We start from the raw sequence: 27,305 nt of genomic DNA, 5'->3' as shown, positions 1-27,305 counted from the left end.
TCAAAACATGATCTGGAAAAACTAATACATGCCTTCATCTCTAGTAGGGTTGATTACTGCAATGGCCTTTTCACAGGCCTGCCAAAAAAGACCATCAAACGACTTCAGCTGGTTCAAAATGCAGCGGCTAGGGTTCTCACGCGAACAAAAAGAACAGAGCACATTACTCCAATTCTAAGGTCCCTTCACTGGCTTCCAGTAAGCTACAGAATTGACTTTAAAGCATTGCTGCTGGTGTACAAATCTCTAAATGGTACAGGGCCCAATTACCTCTCTGATATGTTGCAGCGGCCTAACCCAATCAGATCTACCAGATCGCAACAGAAAAATTTATTATTAAAACCAGTTGTTAAAACAAAGTGTGGTGAAGCAGCTTTTAGCTACTATGCAGTACAGCTATGGAACCAACTGCCAGAGGACATTAAAAATGCTCCTGCTGTTGGCAGCTTCAAATCTAGGTTAAAGACCAAGCTGTTTTCAGATGCTTTCTGTTAAATAATTAATATTTTTACATTTTTTATAATCTTTACTTTCTCTGCATGTTTTAAATTTACTTTAACTTTATTCTATTTTATTCTGCTAGTTTTTTTTCCCTTTCTCTTTCTTTTTCTCCTTTTTCTTTTTGGCATTTTAATATTTTATTTCTACTTTTGTTTAATTCTTATTATTTTCTTTTAATTCTTTTAATTCTTTTAATTAATTATTTTAGAATAAAGATAAAATTATTTTATGTAATTTTATTTCTCTATTGTTTACTGTTTTTGTTTTTACTTCTGTAAAGCACATTGAACTGCCATTGTGTATGAAATGTGCTATATAAATAAACTTGCCTTGCCTTGCCTTACATACGTATGTTCTGGTACTTAAGAAAATGCAACAGTCTCTGTAACATTGTTTTTTTTTCACAAATGTTTGAAAATATTTTTTTTATTTTCTCCATAGACACTAATGCAGTAGGTTTTTTTTTTTAAGGCCACAATAAAATTAATATAAATATGTAGAATGCTTAATCCTTACACAGTAGTGTAGATTAAAGCATTTTATTAAAATAGTTTAACTCCTACTTGTAACACTGAGAGTGTCATGAGTTTATACCTTGTTCATGAGGTCATAACGTGTTGTTAAGCTTTATGCTGCATGAAATGCCCGGTGTGACATCCATCCAGAAGGAATATCACCAGCCGAGAGTGATTAATCTCTTTCCTACTACATTTAGTGTGTTTGACCAACCTGCAGCTATCAGATGAAACATTAACCAATGTTCTGCTGACATGGAGGTACTCCTGTGTTTTTAGCAGTGATAAATGAGCTTGTGGGAGACAGCTCCAGGTCCATATTATGGGAATCATGCTCAGTCGTTGTCACAGGAACCACTGATTTACACGCAGCCCAGTCAAACATCCGTTTAAACCTTCAGTGACCAATAAGGATGGCAAAAACCACCTTGCATCGAGATTCTATTCTTCCGTCATACGTTGAATCTTTTTCATTGAGAGGCTGACTTCATGATTCCATTCATGAATCCATATCAGGGCACTTTATAACCTGACCAGGGTTTTCTCATTTATTTCTTATCCAACTTTTGAATATTATTTCTGGATTTGTTAGCAAAGATGGACTTTGCATTTTTAGTGCATAGGACTGTCTGATCATAAGATTTATTTCAACCAAGGAGAACTAAGGACTATACTGGACAAAAATCCAACGTTATATTGAGTGTTATCTGATCTACAGAAGGATTTTTGGGCCCTGTGATTCTCAAACTTGTGGGCATATATGGCTCAGCTCCAGGTCACAGGTGTGAGGTTTAGCTGGACCACTGTGCTGGCTCTGTCTCAATTTATCTACCTGCTGTTGGGGGCCACTGTTTTCCAACTGCTTGAGAAAGAGACTGAGAGCCAAAATCGCAACCACTTTCAGATGGAGAAACTCTATTTTCTGGCTAATTACACTTGCCTGGATGGACCAGCCTTGGAGACGTTTGTAAAGGTCATTATTACCAGTCTAAATGGATGCATGTCTTAGTGTTCACTTTTTGATTTGTCCTAATAACTGTCTGAAACTCTTTGGATTACTGTATTGTTTTACTGCAGGTGATTTTAGATGCAAGAGAAAGTGGGGTGAACCCTTCAGGAAACTCCACTAACCCAAGTAACTGGGATTTCGGCAGCTCTTTCTTCTTTGCAGGGACAGTTGTCACCACTATCGGCAAGTTAAACGTTCATATCTATTTGACCACATTATACTAATATCCCATACACTGTCTGTTGAATTGATGCTGAGTTGGTCTTTACTGAATCAGAAAAGCATGCTTATGATTGTGAGAGTTAATATGGATATTGTGCTCCCTCCAAAGGCTATGGAAATCTCTCACCCACCACATACCCAGGGCAGGTTTTCTGTGTGTTTTATGCCCTATGTGGGATCCCCCTTAATCTCACCTTCCTCAACCAGCTCAGCAAGTGTCTCAGCGTTCATCTGGGGCACCTGGAGCACAGGATGATGTCAATGTTGCCTCACAAGGTATTACTGGAAGTCTTTCTCTAAAACCTGTCATCCTAGTCACTATTGAAATATCATTTTACTCAGTATAATAGAGTTTCAACAGGGGAAAGGTGTCATCTAGCATCCTAAAGGGTTATTTGATATGCCCATACTAGAGGAATCTTTGTAAGGTCCACGTAGAAGCCTAAAACAGAGGGATTGTACTGTACCTTCTAGAAAACACATCCAACTAAACATTGAGGAACATTTATTTTGTCTAAAAATGTAGCCTGTAGAGACCTTTTTTTTGGAAATCCTCTTTTAGTAGAAATGCTAGAGGCAGCAGTAAGTCAGTAGTCAAGGCTCTGGGCTACTGCTGAAAAGATTCAGAGCCTCTTAATCCTCACCTTCTCCAGGGCACCATATGATGGCTGACCCTCTACTCTAACCCCAGCTTCGTTCCTGTATATGTACACTCTATATGTACTAAACTGTACCTTTCCTTGTCTCTAGGATGGTACCCTCAAGGGTGCATCTTGCATACCTTTAGTATGTATCTTTTTACTTGGTAAGGTGCATGTCTGGTATCTTTAAAGCTTTCCTCTAAATGCTAATTAAAGAGCCACAGTGGTTCTTAAGGTCATTTCATAGGCACCACAATTGGGGTGCCATTTAGATTCTTAAAACGTGTTATTACTTTTAAAAACCATTTTTCAACATTGAATCTAATAAAACATACATTTAACCATTTAGAAAACGTGTTACCTCATCTCAGGAATCATTGTCATCTTTTTTTCTTACTCAAAATTTTGCTGTTAAATGATAATGAACATGGTTGAAAGTAACAGAGTTTGGATTTTTTCCTTTTTTTTTAGCATAGAATTAGCAAATAAACAAACATTGGTTGGCTCCGTCTCATTTTGTGGTAGCGAAACGTGAGGCGGCTTTAACTTCTGATCTCCACAAGACCCGATCCTTGGCAGCAATACGCACTTCCCTGTCATCCAGCATGCCATCGTTGCTTAGGAGTTTGGCGACGTGTTGCAAATAGTTTGATTTCTGTCTTCCTCTGCTTCGATGACCATGAGATGGAACATACAGACAATACTGTTGGATGAGATCACTTTCATTCCTCCTGACTGAGTGACCCATAAAAGACAGCTGCCGATTAATTACTGTCTGTCTCTATCAGGGGTTTTGTTCCTGTCTGCTCGTATATATAGTTGTTGGTGATGTGATCTCTTTTGCTGATGTTCAAAATTATTCAAAAACATTGGGTTTGGAAGACGTTGATCTTCTCAAGGGACTCACTGATTATATACGATTCTGTATTGTATAAGAGGACACTGAGAACAGAAGCGTTAAAGAGATTTATTTTGAGGCTAATGTGAGCTTTGGATTGCCAGATGTTTTTGAGCTTCCAAAAGCCTGACCTTGCTTTAACCTTATGGTGCTTGAAATCACAGAGAGTATCGTTCACAAAAGCACCAATTTATTGGAAATCATCCACTACTTCTAGAGGGTTTCCCTCTAGCTTGATGGTAGGTTGGCCAATGGATTTTGCCAACACTTTTTTTTTCTCTGTGTTGATGACAAGTCCAACTTCTTTGGCTGCAGAGGACAACACAACAAGTTGTTTTTGAGCGTTCTCAACCATGTTCTCAAGTAAGACAATATCGTCAGCATACTCCATATCCCCGATCTTCTTTTCCAGGTGTCTACGAGATTGTCTTTTGTGGGTAATGAAACCCAGATCTTCAATTTTGGCATTTCGCATTATCCAGTCAATCACTATGATAAAGAGATAGGGCACAAGCACATCGCTTTGGAGTGCATCGGTTTTCACCTCAAATGTAGTTAATTAACCAGACAAAATGTGGTTAATTAGCATCCATGATAATTATGCAATGACATCAGGGACATTTTAATGATTTACTTAATTTTAATTTTTTATTAATAACTGTAATTAATTTTAATTTCAGCCTATAATTTGGGTCGCAGTGTTGTGCTTTCAAAGTCAGCTCATCAATCAATATCACAATATGATGGAAAATAAAGAAAAAGAATGAGAGGATTTAATTTTTTTTTTCTTCTCGTGATCTTTGAGAAAAGGCAACTTCCCGCTGATCTTGTGACTTTTGGACTATTCCAAATGTTTCATTAAGATTAATGTGTTCAAGTACAGTAACAGGGCTGAGTCAGTGTCGTGGGACTGAAATGTACCTTTTTCATCATCATATAGTGGATGACTCGTGGAAAAGGACATTTCAAGCATGACATTTTAAATGGATTCACACATATACAGTAAGGAATAACACACTCTCGACGGTGCTGCTTTGCAAAAATAATGCACACCTTCTGACCAATCAGATTCGGGCATTCAACCTTGCTCTGGTGTAAAGTAAAAAATTATACAATTATGTAGTATCTTAATGATTATAGATTTAAAGTAAGCCTATAATAGTTAGTTAGGCCTATAATTGTTCTGGGCAGGCCAAAATTTTGTTTTCTAAGTACTGTAAATACGTTTTTTATTCATGTTTAAAAACATTTTTTAATCTGAAATATAAAAGTTAAAGGTGTAAATGATGCATCAGCAATCATGAATGGTACAGTTTAGTACTTTCTTCTTCATAGAGTGTGCATACAGTATAACGGCTGTCTCATGTACAAAATGATAGTCCTGTACAACTTAGTTATGGACACTGAAGACTTCAATATAGCTCCTTCTTAGATGATGTGGATGTTTTGAGTGCAGCATTATGTGGAGGTGCTGGTGGTGGTTATATTCCTGTTCACGGGCAGTGTGCTATTCCTGATCTTCCCGCCGATGATCTTCAGCTATGTGGAGGGCTGGTCATACGGAGAGGGCTTCTATTACACCTTCATAACACTCAGCACTATCGGCTTTGGAGACTACGTGGTTGGTGAGTACCATTGGATTAATGCTCCAAATACTGTATTTGTATTTAAACCTGAGGTCTAAACTGGAAAAGTCTTTCCTGTCTTTCCTTAACCTGTCTCTGAGAATTCATCATTATTTTATCCTGCTTGCATTGTTTTTTGCATGCGCAAGTGCTATTTTCTAAGACTGCTACTGTTAATCAGATTCTGTGTGAACTCTTCTGGCAAGCTGTCCATCCCTGTACTGGATATATGAAAGGACAATTATTTTGCTTTTATGTGTACTCTACTTAGTAGTCTGTCAGTACATGTCCACCAATGTACAAGAGTCTGATGTGGAATATTATATTTGCCAGGAAATGGCCAGGACAAGCAAAATGTCTCTGTGTACCGCTGCCTAGCAGCAGTGTGGATCATCTTTGCCCTGGTATGGCTCGCCCTTCTTCTCAACATAGGTGCCAGAATCATGGAGCATTTTCTCAGCCTCAAACAGCCCCCCAGCGATGCAAGAGATGAGCAAAGGTCTTCAGTAAGGAAGCAGGAGGAGGGTCTGGGTACCCCAGAGAACCAGCCCCAAGAGAAGCAGAAGGAAAAAAGCTTCTTTAAAATCAGAATGGTTTAAGACTGGCAAGAAATGAGCTGTTATTGGCTGTAAAGTGTACATTTCAACAATTGTTTTCAATATCTTTGTACATATAATGTGTACTTTATATTCTAGATGTCATACATCACCTGGTGAAAACTGTGCCATGTCAATGACTTGTAACAATAACTTTTATTAATTTCATCCATGCAATGTTTCCAAGTCCATATTTAGAAATCAAAATTACATGGGACAAATCAGCAAAGAGCAAATATTTTGACCCAATAGATTGTGATTATGGGTGCTTTATGAAACCAATGTCACAAGTAAGGCATCACCACCAAATTTTGTTTTTACACTTGTGTTTTTGCCCTGAAAGTTTGGTGTATTTGATGAAGTGTGAACACTTTTCAAGCTGAGAGTGATCTGACCCATGATCCTTTTGAAAATGGTGATCTGGGGCTCTCATCAACCCACCCATGGTGTGGTCTATGTCAGGTGTGGAAGCTAGCGTCTGTCTTCTCCGCATGCCCAGTAAAGTGATTGGTTGAAGTTGTCGTGTTACTTTCTGTTTCATGATGGTGAAAAAGAGCTGTTATGGTCAGCAGAAGAGACAGAACACCTTACTGTTATATAAAACCAAACTTTTGTAGGACTGGTGCACTGTATTTAGCTCTGCGTTGAGGTGAGAGCATAACAAAAATGCACATCTCATGCTAGCCTGCATGGTTAAAAATCTTCTTATGCATCTAAAAAGTACTTTTCTTCACTTCTTCACTACTGTTGTTACCAAAAGGAAATAATAAAATTCAGCAAATGGATAACCCCATTTGCTGAACACTGTACCTACAAGTGTTGCAAACCTATGAGAACAAACTTGGCATTGAATTGCACCATCAATCCACAGTTCAGAAAGAATTCTTCTATGTGGAACCAAAAACCGCAAGGAGCCCTTCCTTCGGGAAAGCCCAGAATCAGTTCTGGGAGTGGACTTAAGTGTCTGGACCAAGTGTGAAAACACCCTAAAAGTAATTTGTGAGTCAAACAAACCCAAATTAAAAAGTGTGGATGACAGCTCAGAGTTTTGGTAATAGTCATATGACTTCTACTTGTGTCAACACAGTCTGCTTGTCACTAGTGCATTATGCATTTGCATTTATGTTTTGAGTATTCTTGTTGTGTCTTGACATTTGCATTCTCTTTTTGTTTTTTACATAGCTCAGGTTGCATCCAGGTGAGCTTGCATTCAGTCAGCTATCACAATGCACAAGGCATTTCACTGAACTGTTTTTTATATTCAAAGACCACAAGTATGACAATTATTCCTATATATTCCCCTTTGGGCGGCACGGTGGTGTAGTGGTTAGCGCTGTCGCCTCACAGCAAGAAGGTCCGGGTTCGAGCCCCGTGGCCGGCGAGGGCCTTTCTGTGTGGAATTTGCATGTTCTCCCCGTGTCCGCGTGGGTTTCCTCCGGGTGCTCCGGTTTCCCCCACAGTCCAAAGACATGCAGGTTAGGTTAACTGGTGACTCTAAATTGACCGTAGGTGTGAGTGTGAATGGTTGTCTGTGTCTATGTGTCAGCCCTGTGATGACCTGGCGACTTGTCCAGGGTGTACCCCGCCTTTCGCCCGTAGTCAGCTGGGATAGGCTCCAGCTTGCCTGCGACCCTGTAGAAGGATAAAGCGGCTAGAGATAATGAGATGAGATATTCCCCTTTGCAGCACTCAGATTTCAGTTCCTTGTCATAACGAACATGTGCTTGCATGCGGTTGTTGACATAATATGGATTACTACAGTTGTGGATTTGGGCTATTTAGTGTATTTTTATTATTTACTATTTGATCTCAAATGCATTAAGAAGGCAAGAAATTGCACTAATTCAATTTTTACGAGGCACACCTGTTAATTGAAAAGCATTCCAGGTGACTACCTCTTGAAGCTGGTTAAGATAATGCCAATAGTGTGCAAAGCATCATCAAGGTAAACAGTAGCTACTTTGAAGAAAAGTGGAAAATATGAAACGTATTTTGTTTTTGTTTTTTAAACACTTTTTTGTTTATGACATAATTCCATATATGTTTCATGTGTTATTTCATAGTTTTGATGTCTTCAGTATTGTTCTCCAATGTAGAAAACACAAAATACAGAAAAACCTGTGAATGAGTAGGGGTGTACAAACTTTTGACTGGTACTGTATTTGTTTGTAGAAGAATAGACAATTAAGCATCAAGTTATAAAACAACACATCAGAATGACTGAACGATGATCTGGTTTTGTGGTGGTGTTTCCTTCCCAACAACAGTCACTGCGGAGTGAACTCAGGACCTCAGAGAAAAGCACAAAAAGATTTGAACCAAGACACTTGAAATGGATCATCCTGATAATGCCTATTTGTTGTGGCATTGAATTGGGTTGAAAATCCCTGCCATCATGCTTATTATGCATTTACAGTGCTACCCATTGTGTTGTAAGTAAATTTGCAATTAGACTGCTGGATTGCATGTTAATAACATTTTCAGAGTGCACTGAAAAGCCAGTCTTTACCATTCTCCCTCGTTCCCTCTCTATGTGGCTTGTTAAATCAGTCAGCCATTATTTGCATAGTATGCCTTAAAGGACAAAGCTTGATTTGCCTGTCACACAAACGTGGGTAAATCCACACCCAGCACCTATGCACTGTAGAACATCCACAAATTGGTAAACCTGGGAAGTAAGCCTCAGGAACCACTATGGCCACAGGAAATCTTTGCAAATGGTCCAATTTTACCAAATTTATTTATCTGCTGTTGCTTGGAGCAGGGTACTTGGCATATGTCCTAATTGGAGGGGTCATTTTCTGGAAGCTGGAAGGGGACCAGGTAATGAATAACATTGCTAGGCTGGGGACGAAGAAAAAAAGGCTGCTCCAGATTTATCCATGTCTTGGACAAAGTGGTCTAGTGGAACTGGAAGAGGTGAGTTAGGGGAAGAACCCTTTTTTTAAATAAAGATTAATGAAGGAGTAAAACTTTTGGCTTAATCAGTCATGACATGGGTTCATGCTGTAGGTATTTTTTATCCTTTATAACATATAAAAGAAGCAATCACAAGTGATCAGGTATTGGCCTAGATTTTCAAAATGTCTGGTCTGGCCAAGATGGGTTACTTTATAGTCAAGTCAGTTTATTTGTAGAGCACTTTTAACAACAGACATTGTCACAAAGGAGCTTTACAGAAAAAAAAAATAAAGACTTTAAACATATTAATTAGTTTTATCCCTAATGAGGAAGCCTGAGGTGACAGTGATAAGGGGAAACTCCCTCAGACGACATAAGGAAGAAACCTTGAGCGGAACCAGACTCAACAGGGAACCCATCCTCATTTAGGTGATAATAGATGGTTGAGGCAGCACGGTAGTGTAGTGGTTAGCACTGTCGCCTCACAGCAAGAAGGTTCTGGGTTCAAGCCCAATGACCAACAGGGGTCTTTCTGTGTGGAGTTTGTATGTTCTCCCAATGTCTGTGTGGATTTCCTCCAGGTGCTCTGGTTTCCCCCACAGTCCAAAGACATGCAGGTTAGGTTAGGTTAATTGGTGGCTCAAAATTCACTGTGAGTGTGAATTGTTGTTTGTCTCGATGCGTCAGCCCTGCAATGACCTGGCAACTTGTCCAGGGTGTGCCCCACCTCTTGCCCATAGTCAGCTGGGATAGGCTCAAGCTTGGCCATGACCCTGCACAGGATAAGCAGCTATGGATAATGGATGGATGGATGGATGGATGGATGGATGGATGGATGGATGGATGGATGGATGGATGGATGGATGGATGGATGGATGGATGATTGACTGATAACAAAATGGTGAATTGGATAAATTGCTTAAATACCTCCTGAATTGGCTGAAAACCTAAAGATATGATGATGATGTACATAGTATGAAACCACATGTCTTATGCAATATTTAAGTATATACCTGCACTTTGAATCAGTCAGGTTTGTGAGATTCACGAGTGGAAAGCACAAACACAGAAACGATCACAGACTTTTCCACTCCCTGTGCTTAAGTCAGTACTCAAACTTCCATGCAAATGACCCATAGATGTAGTTAGGGTAAAGTTCATATACTCCACATACAGTGACACAACAAAGTCTAGATCACAAGCTATTTAACAGACAAACTAATGCCTATAAAGTCTCCTGCTCGATGTCAGTTGACACTTCATATTTCATGAGCAACTATAGGGTTCATTGACTCTCAAGAACACATTCAAAATAATTTGTTTCTAATACCTTGTGGCCATAGACCAAAAGTATGGATATAGATTAAATTGAAATGTTTTAGAATTAAAGAATAGAAGGAACTAAAACCAGTCTGAGGAAAACCAGTCTTCTTATTGTTTATTTTTATTACATGAAACATCATTGTACATTCTTAGAAAATGCAGAACCCTACAAATTAATGTTTATTATTTTTAATAGATAATAATATAACATATACACAGTGTATTATCAGTGATCCTTCCTACCATGGTTCATGGTATCATGGTTGCTGCAGCCACAGTTATTCAAGTTGTATCATATTTACATGCTGAATCATATTCAAGCATGCTATTTTATATTTACATACAGCAACACAGTTGTACATATGAACTGGCATGAAGCTACTTTGAATGTTGTAGAGTCATCAGTGAAAGCTCAGTTTATGGTCTTACGAACTTATAACTATCCAAACTGCAAAATGGTTCAGTATGTATCATGGTGCAAAATGCAAAATATTACAGAATAACATGGTAATATGCCAATCAATAGCCATAGAGCTTGAATTTTATGCAAGACGGCTGACTGTTATGTTGTATTTTGATTGGTTAACCTATTGTTAAATAAATCGCAGAGAATATGACAGTGTAAACCCAGATTTAAATACTGACATCATGTTTATGTTTATCTCTGACATCTTGCTCATATCTATCTCAAAGCTAGTTTATTAGCAGTTACCCAAATGGCCAGCTTCTGCACACAGAGTAAACTAAGCTAAGAGCTTTGTGAAGTTAAATATCACACATATTCGTATATTCTAGCATACGGTACCTTCTAAAGTGAAAATGTGTAAAAATGTGCCAATTTAATTCAATTGACTTTTATTTGTTTAACACTTTTAGCAATAGATATTGCCACAAAGCAGATTTACTGAGATGAGGTAGAATCCTTCAAAGGATGAAACCCATCCTCTTCTAGACAACACTGAATAGTGGGCTTATAAATCACTGCAGTAATCAGTTGTAGAAGAGTAAAGGTTACATGTTTCGAAAGGCTTTTCAATATGAACAGATATGAATAGGAGTCCTGGGATGAGGCCAGGACAGTGTTTATGCTTACAGCAGCAGTTCTTAGAACAGGAGTGTTGATTCTACTGAATAACACCTCATCTCATCTCATTCTCATCTCATTATCTCTAGCCGCTTTATCCTTCTACAGGGTCGCAGGCAAGCTGGAGCCTATCCCAGCTGACTACGGGCGAAAGGCGGGGTACACCCTGGACAAGTCGCCAGGTCATCGCAGGGCTGACACATAGACACAGACAACCATTCACACTCACATTCACACCTACGGTCAATTTAGAGTCACCGGTTGACCTAACCTGCATGTCTTTGGACAGTGGGGGAAACCGGAGTACCCGGAGGAAACCCACGCGGACACGGGGAGAACATGCAAACTCCACACAGAAAGGCCCTCGCCGGCCCCGGGGCTCGAACCCAGGACCTTCTTGCTGTGAGGCGACAGCGCTAACCACTACGCCACCGTGCCGCCCTGAATAACACCTAGGGTGTGAAATTAAAATAGGATGTTTTTCAGAAAAAGATGTGCCAACAGAAACTATTCATATGTATACACTATTTAACAATTATTCACCGAAGACGAAGTGAATACCGGTGAATAATAACCAAGATGAAGTCGAGGTTATTATTCACCGATACTCATTGACCCTGAGGAGGATAATTGTTTCAGTATAAATACACAGGTGATTATCTCACCTCATCTCATCTCATTATCTCTAGCCGCTTTATCCTTCTACAGGGTTGCAGGCAAACTGGAGCCTATCCCAGCTGACTACGGGCGAAAGGTGGGGTACACCCTGGACAAGTCGCCAGGTCATCACAGGACTGACACATAGACACAGACAACCATTCACACTCACATTCACACCTACGCTCAATTTAGAGTCACCAGTTAACCTAACCTGCATGTCTTTGGACTGTGGGGGAAACCGGAGCACCCGGAGGAAACCCACGCGGACACGGGGAGAACATGCAAACTCTGCACAGAAAGGCCCTCGCCGGCCACGGGGCTCGAACCCGGACCTTCTTGCTGTGAGGCGACAGCGCTAACCACTACACCACCGTGCCGCCCCGTGATTATTTTTAAAAAAATTTATTTAAAATAATGTATTTCAAATTTTCAAAGCAGCATGCAAACATAATACGATCAGACTTGTGTCACTTATCTACACCAAGTCACATAAAATACTTTGTTTTGAAACAAATAAAACAATTCACAAGAGATTGGCCACCATTTTGCCAAGCCGCTCGAGGTGATTATCGAGAAATAGTCTGAATTTCTCAACCAATCAGTGTGGACGATTTTCTATAATCACTTGCATATTTACACTATTAGGTGATGGCACATGTTATACAGATTAAAGTTAGTTTTATGAGTGCTTCCCTTAGTTTAATTGCATTTTATTGGCTACACAGCTACTATAATAATAAAAAAGGATTAACAAACTGGGATCATCCATTTTTTCCCATTTCCGCTTCAAAGCTACTAGCCAGATAGCTACACTATAAAGCAGAGAAATTATGGAGATATAATTGTTCCCTCTTACTAATGTGTTACTTTGATCATTTTATTGTGTATATGTCATAAAGGCATTTTATGGAAATATTAATAATATAGTAAAATTGGGTGATGGTAGATTGTGCCTGAAATGATTTAATAACAAATTTGTGGCATCCCCGCTATTACTGTCCATTAAAAAAAGAGCACATTTCACTTCTCTGTATAATTGTACAGATCACAAAAATGAAAACCAAAACTAAAAATCCCAGATTAATTCCTAGTTGCACCACTACCAACACCTGAAATGTTTCTGAAGTGGTTAGACAGGTGTGTGACATTGGCTTTAAGAAGTGTTTCAGTTATACGAGATGTGAGCCCATGTGTGCTGTACAATGGTGATCACTACACTACACTACAGATCTGTGAATTCTAGATAGTGTGACTATTAAGTAGTAATTTCCTCAAATTCAGTATTACTTTTGAGTCCAACATATGTCTTAGAAGGTACCAGGGGAGATTATCCACTGAAGCAAGAGTGAATTTTAGAATGTATGAATCTTTAGCGTATCCATATGGGATCATCCACATCAGCAGAAGGCAAGTCACAAATGCAGGAAGGTTTAAACAGAAATAAAGCATCAGGATGAATCAGGCATTTCCAGAGGGTGAGAGGAGCCACAGCAGTAGAAGTATGTCAGGATCTGGCACTAACATCACATCAAGCATCCGGAATACATGTGAAGTTTGACAAAAAGAGAGAAGAGATTATTAGGTATGCTCTTATTATACAGTGGTGTCGGCTGTAAAGCGTAATCAGAGTGCAAGCAGGGATTCCAGCACATCTAGCTATTAGAGCATAATGAATTTTTTTCCCTTTCTTCCCCCCCTTCCTCTCTTCCCCATATCTTATTCTTTTTATATTGTATATATAAATACTTAATTTAATTTATCTAGAAGTTTTTTCTCTATTTTCTATTCTCTGTTTATCCTGTAATGATGCTGCTGGAATCTTAATTTCCCTGAGGGAACCCTCCCGAAGGGATCAGTAAAGTTCTATCTAATCTAATCTCTAATCTAAAAGGCAAAACCAGAAGGAGAAACAGGAATGAGGGCATACTGAAAGAAAAGAGATCTTAACTGAGAATATCTTGAATATAGTCAAGTACATCAAATACATCCTATTATAATGAAGCAAATATAAGATTATTAAACCTATTTCTAGACACTTTTACTACTTACAAACAGATAATTACACCAATTTTTCAACATTTAATTCTAGAAAGAATCAAAATTATCTGCCAATAGTACAGAAATATATAAAGTTTGAAATCAGTAAAAAAATATATATATAAACTATAAAAGGTGTAAGACAACCCAAATTCCAAAAAAGTTGCAACGCTGTGTAAACTGTAAATAAAAACAGAATGCAATAATTTGCAAATCATGGAAACCCTATATTTCATTGAAAATAGTACAACATATCAAATGTTGAAACTGAGAAATTTTTTGTTTTTTGAAAAATATCTGCTCATTTTGAATTTGATGTCAGCAACACATTTCAGAAAAGTTGGGACAGGGGCAACAAAAGACTGAAAAAGGTGTGTAACGTGGAAAAAAAAACCCTAATGAGGTTAATTGGCAACAGGTTAGTACCATGATTGGGTATAAAAAGAGCGTCCCAGAGAGGCAAAGTCTCTCAGAAGTAAAAAAAAATGGGGAGGGGTTCACCACTCTGTGAAAGACTGTATGGGCAAACAGTGCAACAATTTAAGAATAACATTCCTCAATGTAAAACTGCAAAGAATTTAGGGATCATATCATCTGTGGTACATAATATCATTAAAAGATTCAGAGAATCTGGAGAAATCTCTGTATGCAAGAAACAAGGCTGAAAACTGACATTGGATGCCTGTGATCTTCAGGCCCTCAGGAGACACTGCATTAAAAGCAGACACGTGTCTGTAGTGGAAATCACTGTATGGGCTCAGGAACACTTCAGAAAACCATCGTCTCTGAAAACAGTTCATTATTGAATCCACAAATGCAAGTGAAAACCAGATTTATATCCAGAAACACCACCACCTTCTCTGAGCCCGAGCTCTTTTACAATGGACTGAAGCAAAGTGGGAAACTGTCCCGAGGTCTGACGAATCAAAAGTAGAAATTCTTTTTAGAAATTATGAACACCATGTCCTCCAGGCTAAAGAGGAGAGGGACCATCCGGCTTATCAGTGCACAGTTCAAAAGCAGCATCTGTGATGGTATAAGGGGGCATTAGTGCACATGGTATGGGTAGCTTGTATGTCTGGGAAGGCATCATTAATGCTGAATGATATATACCGTACACGTTTCAGAGCAATATGCTGCCATCCAGACAAAATCTTTTTTTCAGGGAAGGCCTTCCTTCGTTCAGCAAGACAATGCCAAACCGCTTTCTGCATATAAAAAAACCACATGGCTCCATAGTAAAAGCGTCCAGGTGCTAAACTGGCCTGCCTACACTCCAGACCTGTCTCCCATTTAAAACATTTGGCACATTATCAAGTAGAAAAGGAGACCCCGAAATATTGAGCTACTGAAACTGTATATCAGGCAAGAATGGGACAACATTTGTCTTTCAAAACTACAGCATTTGGTCTCCTCAGTTCCCAAAAGTGTACAGATTGTTGTTAAAATTAGAGGTGATGCAACACAGTTGTAAACATGCCCCTGTCCCAACTTTTCTGAAATGTGTTGCTGACATCAAATTCAAAATGAGCATATATATTTTTCAAAAAACAATAAAATTTCTCAGTTTCAACATTTGATATGTTGTCTTTGTACTGTTTTAAATGACATATAGGGTTTCCATGATTTGCAATTCATCACATTCTGTTTTTGTTCCCAGTTTACACAGCATCTCAACTTTTTTGGAATTGCCAGGGTTGTAAATGTATATTTGTTTTTTTGTAATCTTACTATAATCGGAAATACTCAGTGCATTTCACAATATTTAACTGATACTGGCGTCTGTAATCATACCAAGGTCTTTCACTGCTATACATGGTGTAATTGAAAGGCCATCCTTTCAGTTACTACAGTTCTGGTCAGAGTTACTCCATACAGTAATCAGAAAGCTTACTTCTAGCCGCTTGTGGTCTGAGTGGAAGTACTTCTGTCTTGTCAGAATTAAATCAGCATCCAGTGTGTAAAACTCTTTACATTTTCCTCAACTTTATTAAGCTGCTGTCTGCAGACTGGCAGTGGAAGCTGCTAACATGTTTATGAATAACTGCATCTAGAGGTAGTATATACAAAAAAACAGCAGCAGTAGAACAGAGCCAGTTACAATTCCAAACTTTACTTTTGTGTGAACAGAGTCACCATTAACATTTACAAACTGATAATTGTGAGTCAGATACAACCCCAAATCAGAAAAAGTTGGGACGGTATGGAAAATGCAAATAAAAAAAAGAAAGCAGTGATTTATAAATTTACTTTGACTTGTATTTAATTATAGACAGTACAAACTCAAGAAATTTCATGTTTTGTCTGGTCAACTTCAGTTCATTTGTTAATATACATCCATTCCTGTGTTTCAGACTTGCAACACATTCCAAAAAAGTTGGAAAAGGGCCATTTTTGGCTAGTAATGAGGTAAAACAATTAAGTAATGATGTGATTTGAAACAGGTAATGTCAACAGGTGACTGTAATCATGCTTTGGTATAAGATCAGTATCCAGAAAAGACCTAGTCTTTGAGGAGCAAAAGTGGACAGAGGATCTCCAGTTTGTCAACAAATGTGTGAGAAAATAACTGAAATGTTTAAAAATAATGTTCCTCAAAGAAAGATACGAAGGAATTTATAGCTCACCCTGCATAATATCATGAAGCGATTCAAGGAATCTGGTGGACTTTCGGTGTGTAAAGGGCAAGGGCGCAAGCCTAAGCTGAACACCCGTGATCTCCAATCTCTCAGACAGCACTGCATCAAGAACCATCATTCATCCACAGCTGATATAACCACATGGGCTCAGGATTATTTTAAATTCAATTCAAAACACTTTATTTGTCCCCTAGGGGCAATTTAAGGGCATGCAGAGAAGTACAGTTAAACACATAATAAAAAACTAAACAAACATTAAACATAAAAATTATGACAGTATGCAAGGTGGCAGTATGTGGATAAATAACTGAACAGTGGTACAATATGTATAAATATGATAATTACGCACTACCACCCCCGGGGGCGTCTCAATGTGGTGCTCTATGAGGTCGGTGCGGCCGGGCAGGGGCGAGAACACGTCCGAAAATTCAGTCTGCAACTGGGCAACCTCCGCGAGTTGTGTCGGGGAGAGGTGGTCTCCACAGGGGACAGGAGAGGTACGCGATGCCAATACTCCCTTTTGAACCTCCGGCCCCAGCGCCGCCTTCTCCGGAACCACCGACACCAACGCCACGGGGACCTCCTCGTTCCAGAGTTTGAGTAGATTGAGGTGGTAAATCTGTAGTGCCCCACCCCTGTCCGTTTGCCTCACCTCGTAGTCGACGTCCCCGACTCGCCGTGTGACCTCAGAGGGTCCTTGCCACTTGGCGATTAATTTGGAGCTCGATGTGGGCAACAGTACAAGTACTTTATCTCCTGGTGCGAACTCCCTAAGGCGCGTACCCTTGTCATACAGGTGGGTTTGCCATTCTTGGGCCTGCCGCAAATTGTCCTGGGTTAGGTGCGTGAGTGTGTGGAGTTCTGCATGCAGGTCAATAACATACTGAATTTCATTTTTACTTGGTGAAGGTCTCTCCTCCCAATTTTCTCGCAGCATGTCTAAAATGCCGCACAGCTTACGCCCATATAACAATTTGAACGGGGAGAACCCCGTGGAGGCTTGTGGGACCTCTCACACTGCAAACAACAAGGGTTCGAGCCATTTATCCCAATTACGTGTGTCCTCGCTTACGAATTGCTTAATTATATTTTTGAGGGTGCGATTGAATCGTTCAACTAAACCGTCCGTTTGTGGGTGATAAACGCTGGTGTGGATCAGCTTAATACCTAATAACCCATATAGTTCGTTCAGTGTTCGTGACATAAACGTAGTGCCTTAATCAGTCAGAATCTCTTTTGGGATTCCAACTCGGGAGATAACGCAGAAGAGTGCTTCCACAATACTGCATGCTGAGATATTGCGAAGAGGCACTGTCTCCGGGTATCGCGTTGCATAGTCCACCAGAACTAATATAAAGCGGTACCCTCGTGCTGACCGATCTAATGGCCCGACGAGATCCATCCCAATTCTTTCGAACAGGGTCTTGATTAACGGTAGAGGGCGCAAAGGCACTTTTGGAATGGCGGCTGGATTTACTAACTGGCATTCGCGGCACGCTATACACCACCTACGGACATCGCCGCGAATCCCTGGCCAATAGAACCGGGCCATTATTCGGGCTAGTGTTTTATCCTGCCCTAAGTGTCCAGCCATGGGATTAAAGTGAGCCGCCTGGAATACCAATTCCCGGTGGCTTTTTGGAATCAAGAGCTGCGTGATTTGTTCTTTAGTCTGAGTGTCCTGCGTCACTCGGTATAATCTATCCTTCATAATAGAAAAATAAGGGAAGGACGGGGTGGCGTTTGGCTGGAGCATTTGACCATTGATTACTCTCACTTGGTCAAACGCATGCCGCAGAGTCTCGTCTCGCAACTGCTCTAACGGGAAATCCACGAGGGATTCCCCGAGAGAGGGAGGAGGAGCCAGTGGCTCCTCACTCTGACGCGGAGATGACGTAGACGGCTCTGTGACAGCTGCTCCCACCAAAGCGACACCAGGACCTCCCCTTGCTGAACTATGGCAGGACCCACTCTTTACTAAATGACTCATTAATGCCCCGAATCTCGGCCAATCAGTCCACAAAATTATCGAGTGGGTGAGGCAAGGATTAACCGCCACCTTTACTCTAAATTTTTCCCCTCTGAAAAAAATGTGGACTGACACTAAAGGGTAGCTGTGAACATCCCCGTGCACACACAACACCTTCACCCCCTGTGCTCCCCCCAATGCCTCGTCTTGCACCAGGCTTTGGTGAATTGAGGTCTGATTGCAGCCAGAGTCCACCAAAGCCTGATATGTATCCCCTTGGATGCTCACCGGTATGCGATACGCTCCGGCCCGATCGAGGGCGGCTCCTGGTGCATCGGGGATCCGAACCACCGCGCCCACTTCCATCACCGAGCACTGCTGTTGGAGGTGGCCCGGCTCCCCGCAGCGCCAGCAAACCAGCCCGGGCTTTCTCTCTGCACCGGTACTCTGGGGCTCACTCACCTGAGGGGGGGGAGAGACAGACACGGAAGTGGGAAATGGGAGGGCACCGCGGGTGCGGCGGACCGGCTGTGAGGGAGCTGGCCCCCGCCTCCACGGTGGGGGAACGGGGCGAGGACGAGACACAGAAGGGGAGGGGGAGAGAGAGAGAGAGAGGAGAAAAGCGAAGAGGGGATCTGTGATCCTGCCGCGGGAACAGCCGCCAAATGATCCTCCGCCAACTCAATGGCCTGATCCAGTGACGCCGGGCGATGGCACTGGACCCACTCTGCTGTTCCTTTGGGAAGTTGTGCGATGTAGTGCTCCAGTGCCACCAGGTCGACGACTCCCTTGGCATCGTGGTTGTCAGCCCTCAGCCACCGCCTGCAGGCGTCCCGGAGTTGCTGGCGAAACGCGAACGGGCGGCCGACCTCCTCTAGGTGCAGAGCGCGGAAGTGCTGACGATGTTGTTTGGGGGTGCGCCCCACACGCTGGAGGATGGCCTGGCGCAGGTCCACATAGACCAGCCGGCTGTCAGCGGGGAGCTGTAGCTCGGCCAGCTGTGCCTCGCCCATTAGCAGGGGGAGGAGGCACGCCACGCGCTGTTCCACCGGCCACCCCGAGGCTTCTGCTGCTTGTTCAAATAGCATGAGGAAGGCCTCGGGGTCGTCGTGCGGGCCCATCTTCGTCAGGGTGAGGTGAAGTGGACCCACGGTGGTGGAGATAGTGGCCCCCGCATACGCGAGGAGGTGCCAGAATGCCTGACGATCTTCCTGTTGCACCAGCACCAGGGCCTCGAACTGTTGTTCTTGCTCCTTTTGGAGGGCGAGCAGCGCCTGGTGCTGGCTCTGTTGGGTCGTGGTGAGGGCGTGGATCAGGTCTGCGAAGGGGGAGGACTCCATGGGGCTGTTCTCTTCTGTGCTCGGTGCCTGGGTTTCAGCACCACTGTAGAAGTCAGAGTGGGTGGGTGGAGCACAGAAGTACAGCAGGCCAGAACTGAGTTCCAAAACTCTTTTATTTTAGCTTTTCAGCTTTAACTTCAAACTCTCCCAGTCGCACACGCGCGCACGCACGCACACACACACACACACACACGTCTTCTGGTGCAGGAGAGAGCTCCCTTCCTCTGCCCTCTCTCTCCTTATATAGGGCGTGGTTGCTGGGAAGACACACAAACACAGGTTAACTCACATCAGGTGTAGTGATTCTGCCACTTACCTTCCCTGACTCCGCCCTCCGGTCACAGACTGACGCTTGACCACGCCCCCACTGCCACAATGATATTCTTAAAGTATCTTTAAAAGTTTATGAAAAGCTAAATTTCAGTGTATTTACTTATAACTTTAAGATTTCTTATAGTATAACATTCAGTGACTTTCCATGATTTCTTAAAGATAACGAAATTCTGTTAAAAAGAACATTTAAGATGTCACTTAAACTTAGTAAATTTAACATTTAAATGTACTTAAAGTCACTACTACTTTTAAGAATACCAATAAAGGGTCTTAAAGTTACAAGTATATTAAATGAATTTAAAAAGTTCAGTGAAGGTACTTAAATTTACGGGCTGGTCTTAAAGAGAATTATCCATCCATTATCTGTAGCTGGTTATCCTGTGCAGGGTTGCAGGCAAGCCAGAGCCTATCCCAGCTGACTATGGGCGAGAGGCGGGGTACACCCTGGACAAGTCACCAGGTCATCACAGGGCTGACACATAGAGACAAACAATCATTCACATCTATGGTCAATTTAGAGCCACCAATTAACCTAAGTTGCATGTCTTTGGACTGTAGAGGAAACTGGAGCACCTGGAGGAAACCCACACAGACACAGGGAGAACATGCAAACTCCACAGAGAAAGGTCCCCGTCAACCACTGAGCTCGAACCCAGAACCTTCTTGCTGTGAGGCAAGAAGTGCTAACCACTACACCAACGTGCCACCCCATGCCACTACTAAATTTAATGTTCATTTAAGGTTTACATTAAATGCAATTAAATTTACTTTTTCACATCATGGATATTATGCAAAGTTAAAGGCCCAGCTTGATGGAGCTGGGGTTTGAACTCATGATGTTCTGATCAGTTTATCTTAACCACTGAGCTACCACTGCCCTTGTAATAATGCAAAAATGAAGACAGAAACTTGATTAATTTACAGTAGTAAATGGCATTTACTACTTTAATCAATGCCATTTCTATGGTGAGACCTAAATCCTGACCTTATCCAAGACTTAGTTTAGCTGCTGTGCAACATTTTCTAATATTGACCTATAAACTGTGGGTGGTAAGAGAGAGCAACTGGACTTGCTTGAAGATTCTTGAAGACGTTTCACCTCTCATCCGAAAGGCTTCTTCAGTTCTGTCTGACTAATAGGGAGTATCAGGTATTTATCCTCTCATGGATGAAAAGCAATCCTAAGGTGTTGTTGAGTTATCCTGTTGGTGTGGGTCACTGGGGGCTGGGTGTGAACGGCCTAGAGAGTCATTGGAGTGATCAATGGTTGTTGGTTCTCTCTGTCCTCCTGTGAGTCACTGAAAACAGCTGGGTTTTGGTGTGCATTCAGTTGTCTGGGAAGTATGCCAAGGACTGCATTGTAGGTGGCTGATAAATGGTGTCTGTTCAGTGATGGCCATTCCAGGTTGACAAAAATGGCTTCTTTAACTCCTCGCTCATACCAATCATTTTAGCCAGAGAGGATCATTGGTATGAGCGAGGAGTTAAAGAAGCCATTTTTGTCAACCTGGAACAGCCATCACTGAACAGAGGTGGTGGTCTAAGACACCATTTATCAGCCACCTACAATGCAGTCCTTGGCATACTTCCCAGACAACTGAATGCACACCAAAACCCAGCTGTTTTCAGTGACTCACAGGAGGACAGAGAGAACCAACAACCATTGATTACTCCAACGACTCTCTAGGCCGTTCACACCCAGCCCCCAGTGGCCCACACCAACAGAATGACTCAACGACACCTTAGGACTGCTTTTCATCCATGAGAGGATAAATACCTGATACTCCCTATTAGCCAGACAGAACTGAAGAAGCCTTTCAGATGAGAGGTGAAACATCTTCAAGAATCTTCAAGCAAGTCCAGTTGCTCTCTTTTACCACCCACAATTTACTATGACCTGGATGACTGAGAATCTTCACAGACAATGTTGACCTGTGGTTTGACATGTGAAAAGAATCAAGGTCAGGTTTTTATCAGTGGTTTGATCACTGCTAGTTTACAAAAATGTAGGTTGATAGCCAATGCTAAGGGAGAAGTGTAATATTTTTAATGGAGGTTAAATTGCATTTGGTATTTTTAAAGGAAATTTGTAGCTATCGGGTCTAAGAGATAAGCTGATTCTGAAGAGGAAATAAGTGAATTTAATTCAGTGTGTTGGATTGGGGTAAAGAATTGTAATTGCTGTACAGATATAATTATAATAGTCTCTACAAAGCTGGGTATCAAATTGCCTGAAATGAATATTCAGTTGATGAATTCAATTAATGAATTTCCCTCAGTGAATGCCATAATAAACTATGATGATGATGATGATTGTGATGAAGATAATAACACTGGGAGAGTACTATTCGCAGTTCAAAATACAACTGCTGTGTTCATGTGAAAATCCAAGCAGATAATAAGTACACTTTGCAGTGCAAATAAGCCAATAGATTGGCTTCCCTAGTTCTTAAAGTATGGTTATTTTAAAATCTGAAACAAGCATATTTAATAATGTTTGTATTGTTTTACCAACTTGAGTTGGCCTGTCATATGGCTTTAGCTGAAGGATTGAGAACATTACTTGTGTTACAAATATAGGTGCATGTTTCCAGATTTTCTGTTCTATAGTAATTTTAATTAAACTACAGGATACAACTGTGCAAATAACAAAATAATACACACTACATCACTGTAATGAATTAAGATTACAATGCCAACACAAAAAAAACAGATAAAAGATAAAACAAAATTAATGTGTTTCCGTGACAATGAAATACTGTACAATATAATAATTTAACGTTGAATTACTTCTCATCAGTAATATAACATCAGTCCTTGAAGCAGAAATGATCAGTAAGCAGAAATGATCAGTATCTATGACTTAACCAAATATTTTACCAATTTTTGGAAATTGATACGGCATTTTGTTGATTTAATACGGTGCTTGGAAAACATGCTATGTTATGTCTTGGTATGAACTGAGGAAATAAATTGCTACAGCAGCTACTGGAAGTGAAAATAGACTATTATAAACATTTTTGTAGAGTTAAAGATTTAACCTTCAAAGTTGATGGGGTTTTAGTTCACTGGAGATTCAGTTGCAATATTAATTATTATTGCATGAAAACAGTTTACAGTAATAATATGTTATCTGTGTGCTGAAGACTGATATGGTGTTCCTTATTACTGTGTTTAAGTTTATGCACGAGATATCTACCAATGGGGTGAGTTTGACAAGTAACCACACAGCAGGAGGCTTCTGGAAGTTCACCAGCTCAGCAGTGTTTGCTGCCACAGTGGTGACAACTATTGGTAAGACAGCACAATAGGATTGATCTTGTGGGTTGCATGTTTGCTAATATGACTTTTTTTGTGCTTAGTACAAGATATTAACCCTATATTGAACTTAGTATAGTCTTGCCTTTCTAGCCTGTCTACATAAATATTTGTTGCATTCTAGCAGTTAAAATATGTCATTTTTTGATTGCCACTGTGATTATCTATGGGAACTGTTCTGTTCTGCAAAGGCTATGGGAACATCAGCCCGAGTACAATGCCTGGTCAGATATTTTGTGTGATCTTTGCCATTTTTGGAATCCCACTTAACATGGTGGTCTTGAATCAAGTAGGCAAGTACATGCTGGCCATCGAAAGAAATTTCTGTACCATGATTGCGAAAAAGACCAACCACCAGGTGAATCCTCAGTCCATCCACAACATTGTGATAGTTTAAATAGATATAAATAAATGAGCAGTTTGAACAAATAATAAAAACATTGAATAAATAAACAGATTTCTATGTTACATTCCTCTTTAGTGCATATTTTTCTCTTCATTTATCAGAAAGTTACGCTGGTGTTACTCCACTTTTCAGCCTTTATTGGCTCAGGAATCCTCTATTTGGTCATCCCTATGCTATTTTTTCAAGTGTATGAAGGCTGGACCTATTCACAGGGCATCTACTATTGCTTTATCACACTCAGTACAGTAGGCTTTGGAGATTTTGTTGCAAGTAAGGTTTTGAAATCCACACCCACATACACAAACTATGGAAACACCACACCTAAGAGCTCATTTACTTATGTGCTTACCCTCATTGTCTCTTTTTTACCATGCCTTGCCTTTCAGATTATGACCCTGACAAGAATTACCCTGAGTGGTACGGATGCATCTTGGGAGTTTGGATATTTTTTGGCATGGCCTGGCTGGCTTTACTGATCAATCACTCTATTGACCTTCTGGGGCACTTAAATGCTTACCTTAAATCAGGGGAAAACCACAACAAGGCAAACAAATCACAAGACCAGGAGCTACCGGAAATACAGCAGAAAGATCTTGAGGAAGAGAAAAAAGATGATGTCTGTGAATAATCTGTTCATACAAGACACTTTGGTAGGATACAGACGCACACACACATACAGTATATATAGATCATACATACAGTACCAGTAAAAAATTTGGATACACTTTATAATTCAATGGTTTTTCTTTATTTTTATAAATTAAAAGACACTTCATGTTTTAAAGTAATGATGGATGTTGTTTCTCTTTATTTAGTTGAGCGGTTCTTGACATAATATGGATTACTACAGTTGTGGAATAGAGCTATTTACTGTATTTTTATTATTTACTATTTCATCTCAAACTCGTTAAGAAGGCAAGAAATTGCACTAACTAACTTTTGACGAGACACACCTGTTAATTGAAAAGCATTCCAGCTGACTACATCATGAAGCTGGTTAAGATAATGCCAATAGTGTACAAAGCATCATCAAGGTAAATGGTGGCTACTTTGAAGAATCTAAAATACGACACATAATTTGTTTCTTCTTAATGCTTTTTTGGTTTCCACAGAATTCAATTTATGTTCAATATGTTATTTCATAGTTTTAATGTCTTCAGTATTGTTCTCCAATGTAGAAAATAGTCAAAATACAGAAAAACCTGTGAATGAGTAGGGGTGTCCAAACTTTTCACTGGTACTGTAATGTGTAATCAGATGTAAAAATCTCACTTACAGTTTCTATCATCCTTACACTTGGTACATAAGAAAATATCTCATATTAATTACATTACATTATACTGTCCATGTGTTCTTTGTCCACAAAGATGCCTTGTCTGGTTTTAGAATTTGATAAACAATGAAGGATAATTCCAGATTTTGTATAGTTCAGCTTAAGCCACTTTTCTGCCTCCCTCTTATTATTTCCCACTATATTAACTGTGTTCTTACCACTAACCAATGGATCGGATGTCTCTGGGATTAACCAATACATTTACATAAAGACTAAATAACGTGCAGTCAGATACGACTTTATAGTTACTACTGGAATGCCTACAACTATTTTTGGATTACAGTGTCTTTTCAAAGGCTGTGTATGAATGCTCCTTAAAATTCTGAGGATATTCAACACCAGTAGCAGGACTGACTGGTGACCTGTAGCACCAAATAGCAACAACAACCACTAGAGGGCATAGTGATTTCACCTATTCTTACATCCTGTTTGACTCCTAAAGAAGAAAACATTTTAATGTTTAACAGAAAAGTTTATTTTAATATGTTATTCATCGTATATAGTGTACATAATAGAGTATATAATATGTTAATGCTTTTCACTTACCCCCCCCACACACACACACACACACACACACACACTGGCTGCACAATACTGCACATGTAGATTCTGGCATGTTTCAATTTTTCATCTTCAGATTATTTTCTTAAAAACCACACACTCTGATGTCATTTAAATTAATCACTTTCTTGGACTGTTTCTTTGAACTGCATGTCTTTTGTGAAATCTTTACAATAAACTACAAACTTAATGCAGCATTGATCATTCATTTGATTATTTATTTGACCAATGAGATGACCAATAACCAAAGAGATAATAACCAAAGAGATGATTCCACAGAACTAAATGTTATTTTACACAATGATCAACACTGCTTGTGTGTTGTAGAAAGTAAAGCATTATATTACAACCCCAATTCCAAAAAAGTTGGGATGCTGTGTAAATTGTAAATAAAAACAGAATGCGATAATTTGCAAATCCTGGAAACTCTACATTTAATTGAAAATACTACAAAGACAACATATCAAATGTTGAAATTGAGAAATTTTATTGTTTTTTGAAAAATATGTGCTCATTTTGAATTTGATGTCAGCAACCCGTTTCAAAAAAGTTGGGACAGGGTCATGTTTACCACAGTGTTGCATCACCTCTACTTTTAACAACTCTCTCTGTAAATATTTGGGAACTGAGGAGACCAAATGTTTTGGCAGTGAAATGTCCCGTTTTTGCCTGAAATACAATTTCAGTTGCTCAACAGTTCAGGGTCTCCTTTGTCGTATTTTGTGTTCCATAATGCACCAAATGTTTTTCAATGGGAGATAGGTCTGGACTGCAGCAGGCCAGTTTAGCACCCAGACTCTTATTACGGAGCCATGCAGTTGTAATACGTGCAGAATGCGGTTTGTCATTGAAATAATTTCAATGTTACTGAAAGAAGGAAGGCCTTCCCTGAAGAAAACGTCACCTGGATGGCAGCATTGTTCCAAAATCTGTATATATCATTCTACATTAATGATGCCTTCCCAGATGTACAAGCTACCTGTGCCATGTACACTAATGCCCCCCCCCATACCATCACAGATGCTGGCTTTTGAACTGCGTGCTGATAACAAGCTAGATGGTCCCTCTCCTCTTTAGCCTGGAGGATGCGGTGTCTATAATTTCCAAAAAGAATTTCAAATTTCGATTCATCAGCTCTCAGGACAGTTTTCCACTTCACCTCAGTCCATCGTAAAAGAGTTCAGGCCCAGCGAACACAGCAGTGTTTCTGGATATTGTTTATATCTGGTTTTAACTTGTTTGTGGATGCAGTGATGAACTGTGTTCATAGATGATGGTTTTCTGAAGTGTTCCTGAGCCCATACAGTGATTTCCACTACAGACACTGTGATATCCCGAGAGGCTGCGTCGTCGAGGGGCGCTATGTCACACGTAGATGGCTCCAACAACAAGCA

General features: G+C 40.3%; 2 protein-coding genes across 2 annotated transcripts; both read left to right on the top strand.

The window, feature by feature from the left end:
* Window positions 1-1,776: 1,776 nt before the first annotated feature.
* On the top strand, window positions 1,777-6,010 carry LOC132893994 (potassium channel subfamily K member 16-like). Its single transcript, XM_060933171.1, has 5 exons — window positions 1,777-1,989; window positions 2,094-2,208; window positions 2,357-2,523; window positions 5,243-5,411; window positions 5,745-6,010. The coding sequence occupies exons 1-5, from the start codon at window positions 1,777-1,779 to the stop codon at window positions 6,008-6,010; spliced, it is 930 nt and encodes a 309-aa protein (XP_060789154.1).
* A 2,681-nt stretch (window positions 6,011-8,691) lies between these two features.
* kcnk17 (potassium channel, subfamily K, member 17) lies at window positions 8,692-24,690 on the top strand. The gene is made up of 5 exons (XM_060933170.1): window positions 8,692-8,926; window positions 23,473-23,587; window positions 23,803-23,969; window positions 24,119-24,287; window positions 24,404-24,690. The coding sequence occupies exons 1-5, from the start codon at window positions 8,702-8,704 to the stop codon at window positions 24,643-24,645; spliced, it is 918 nt and encodes a 305-aa protein (XP_060789153.1). The 5' UTR covers window positions 8,692-8,701; the 3' UTR covers window positions 24,646-24,690.
* The last annotated feature ends 2,615 nt before the right edge of the window (window positions 24,691-27,305 follow it).

This window comes from Neoarius graeffei, chromosome 11 (genome assembly GCF_027579695.1).
Source record: "Neoarius graeffei isolate fNeoGra1 chromosome 11, fNeoGra1.pri, whole genome shotgun sequence".
Lineage (NCBI taxonomy): Eukaryota > Metazoa > Chordata > Actinopteri > Siluriformes > Ariidae > Neoarius > Neoarius graeffei.
Note: the sequence above shows the minus strand (reverse complement) of the source record. Positions and strands in the feature narration are given on the sequence as shown.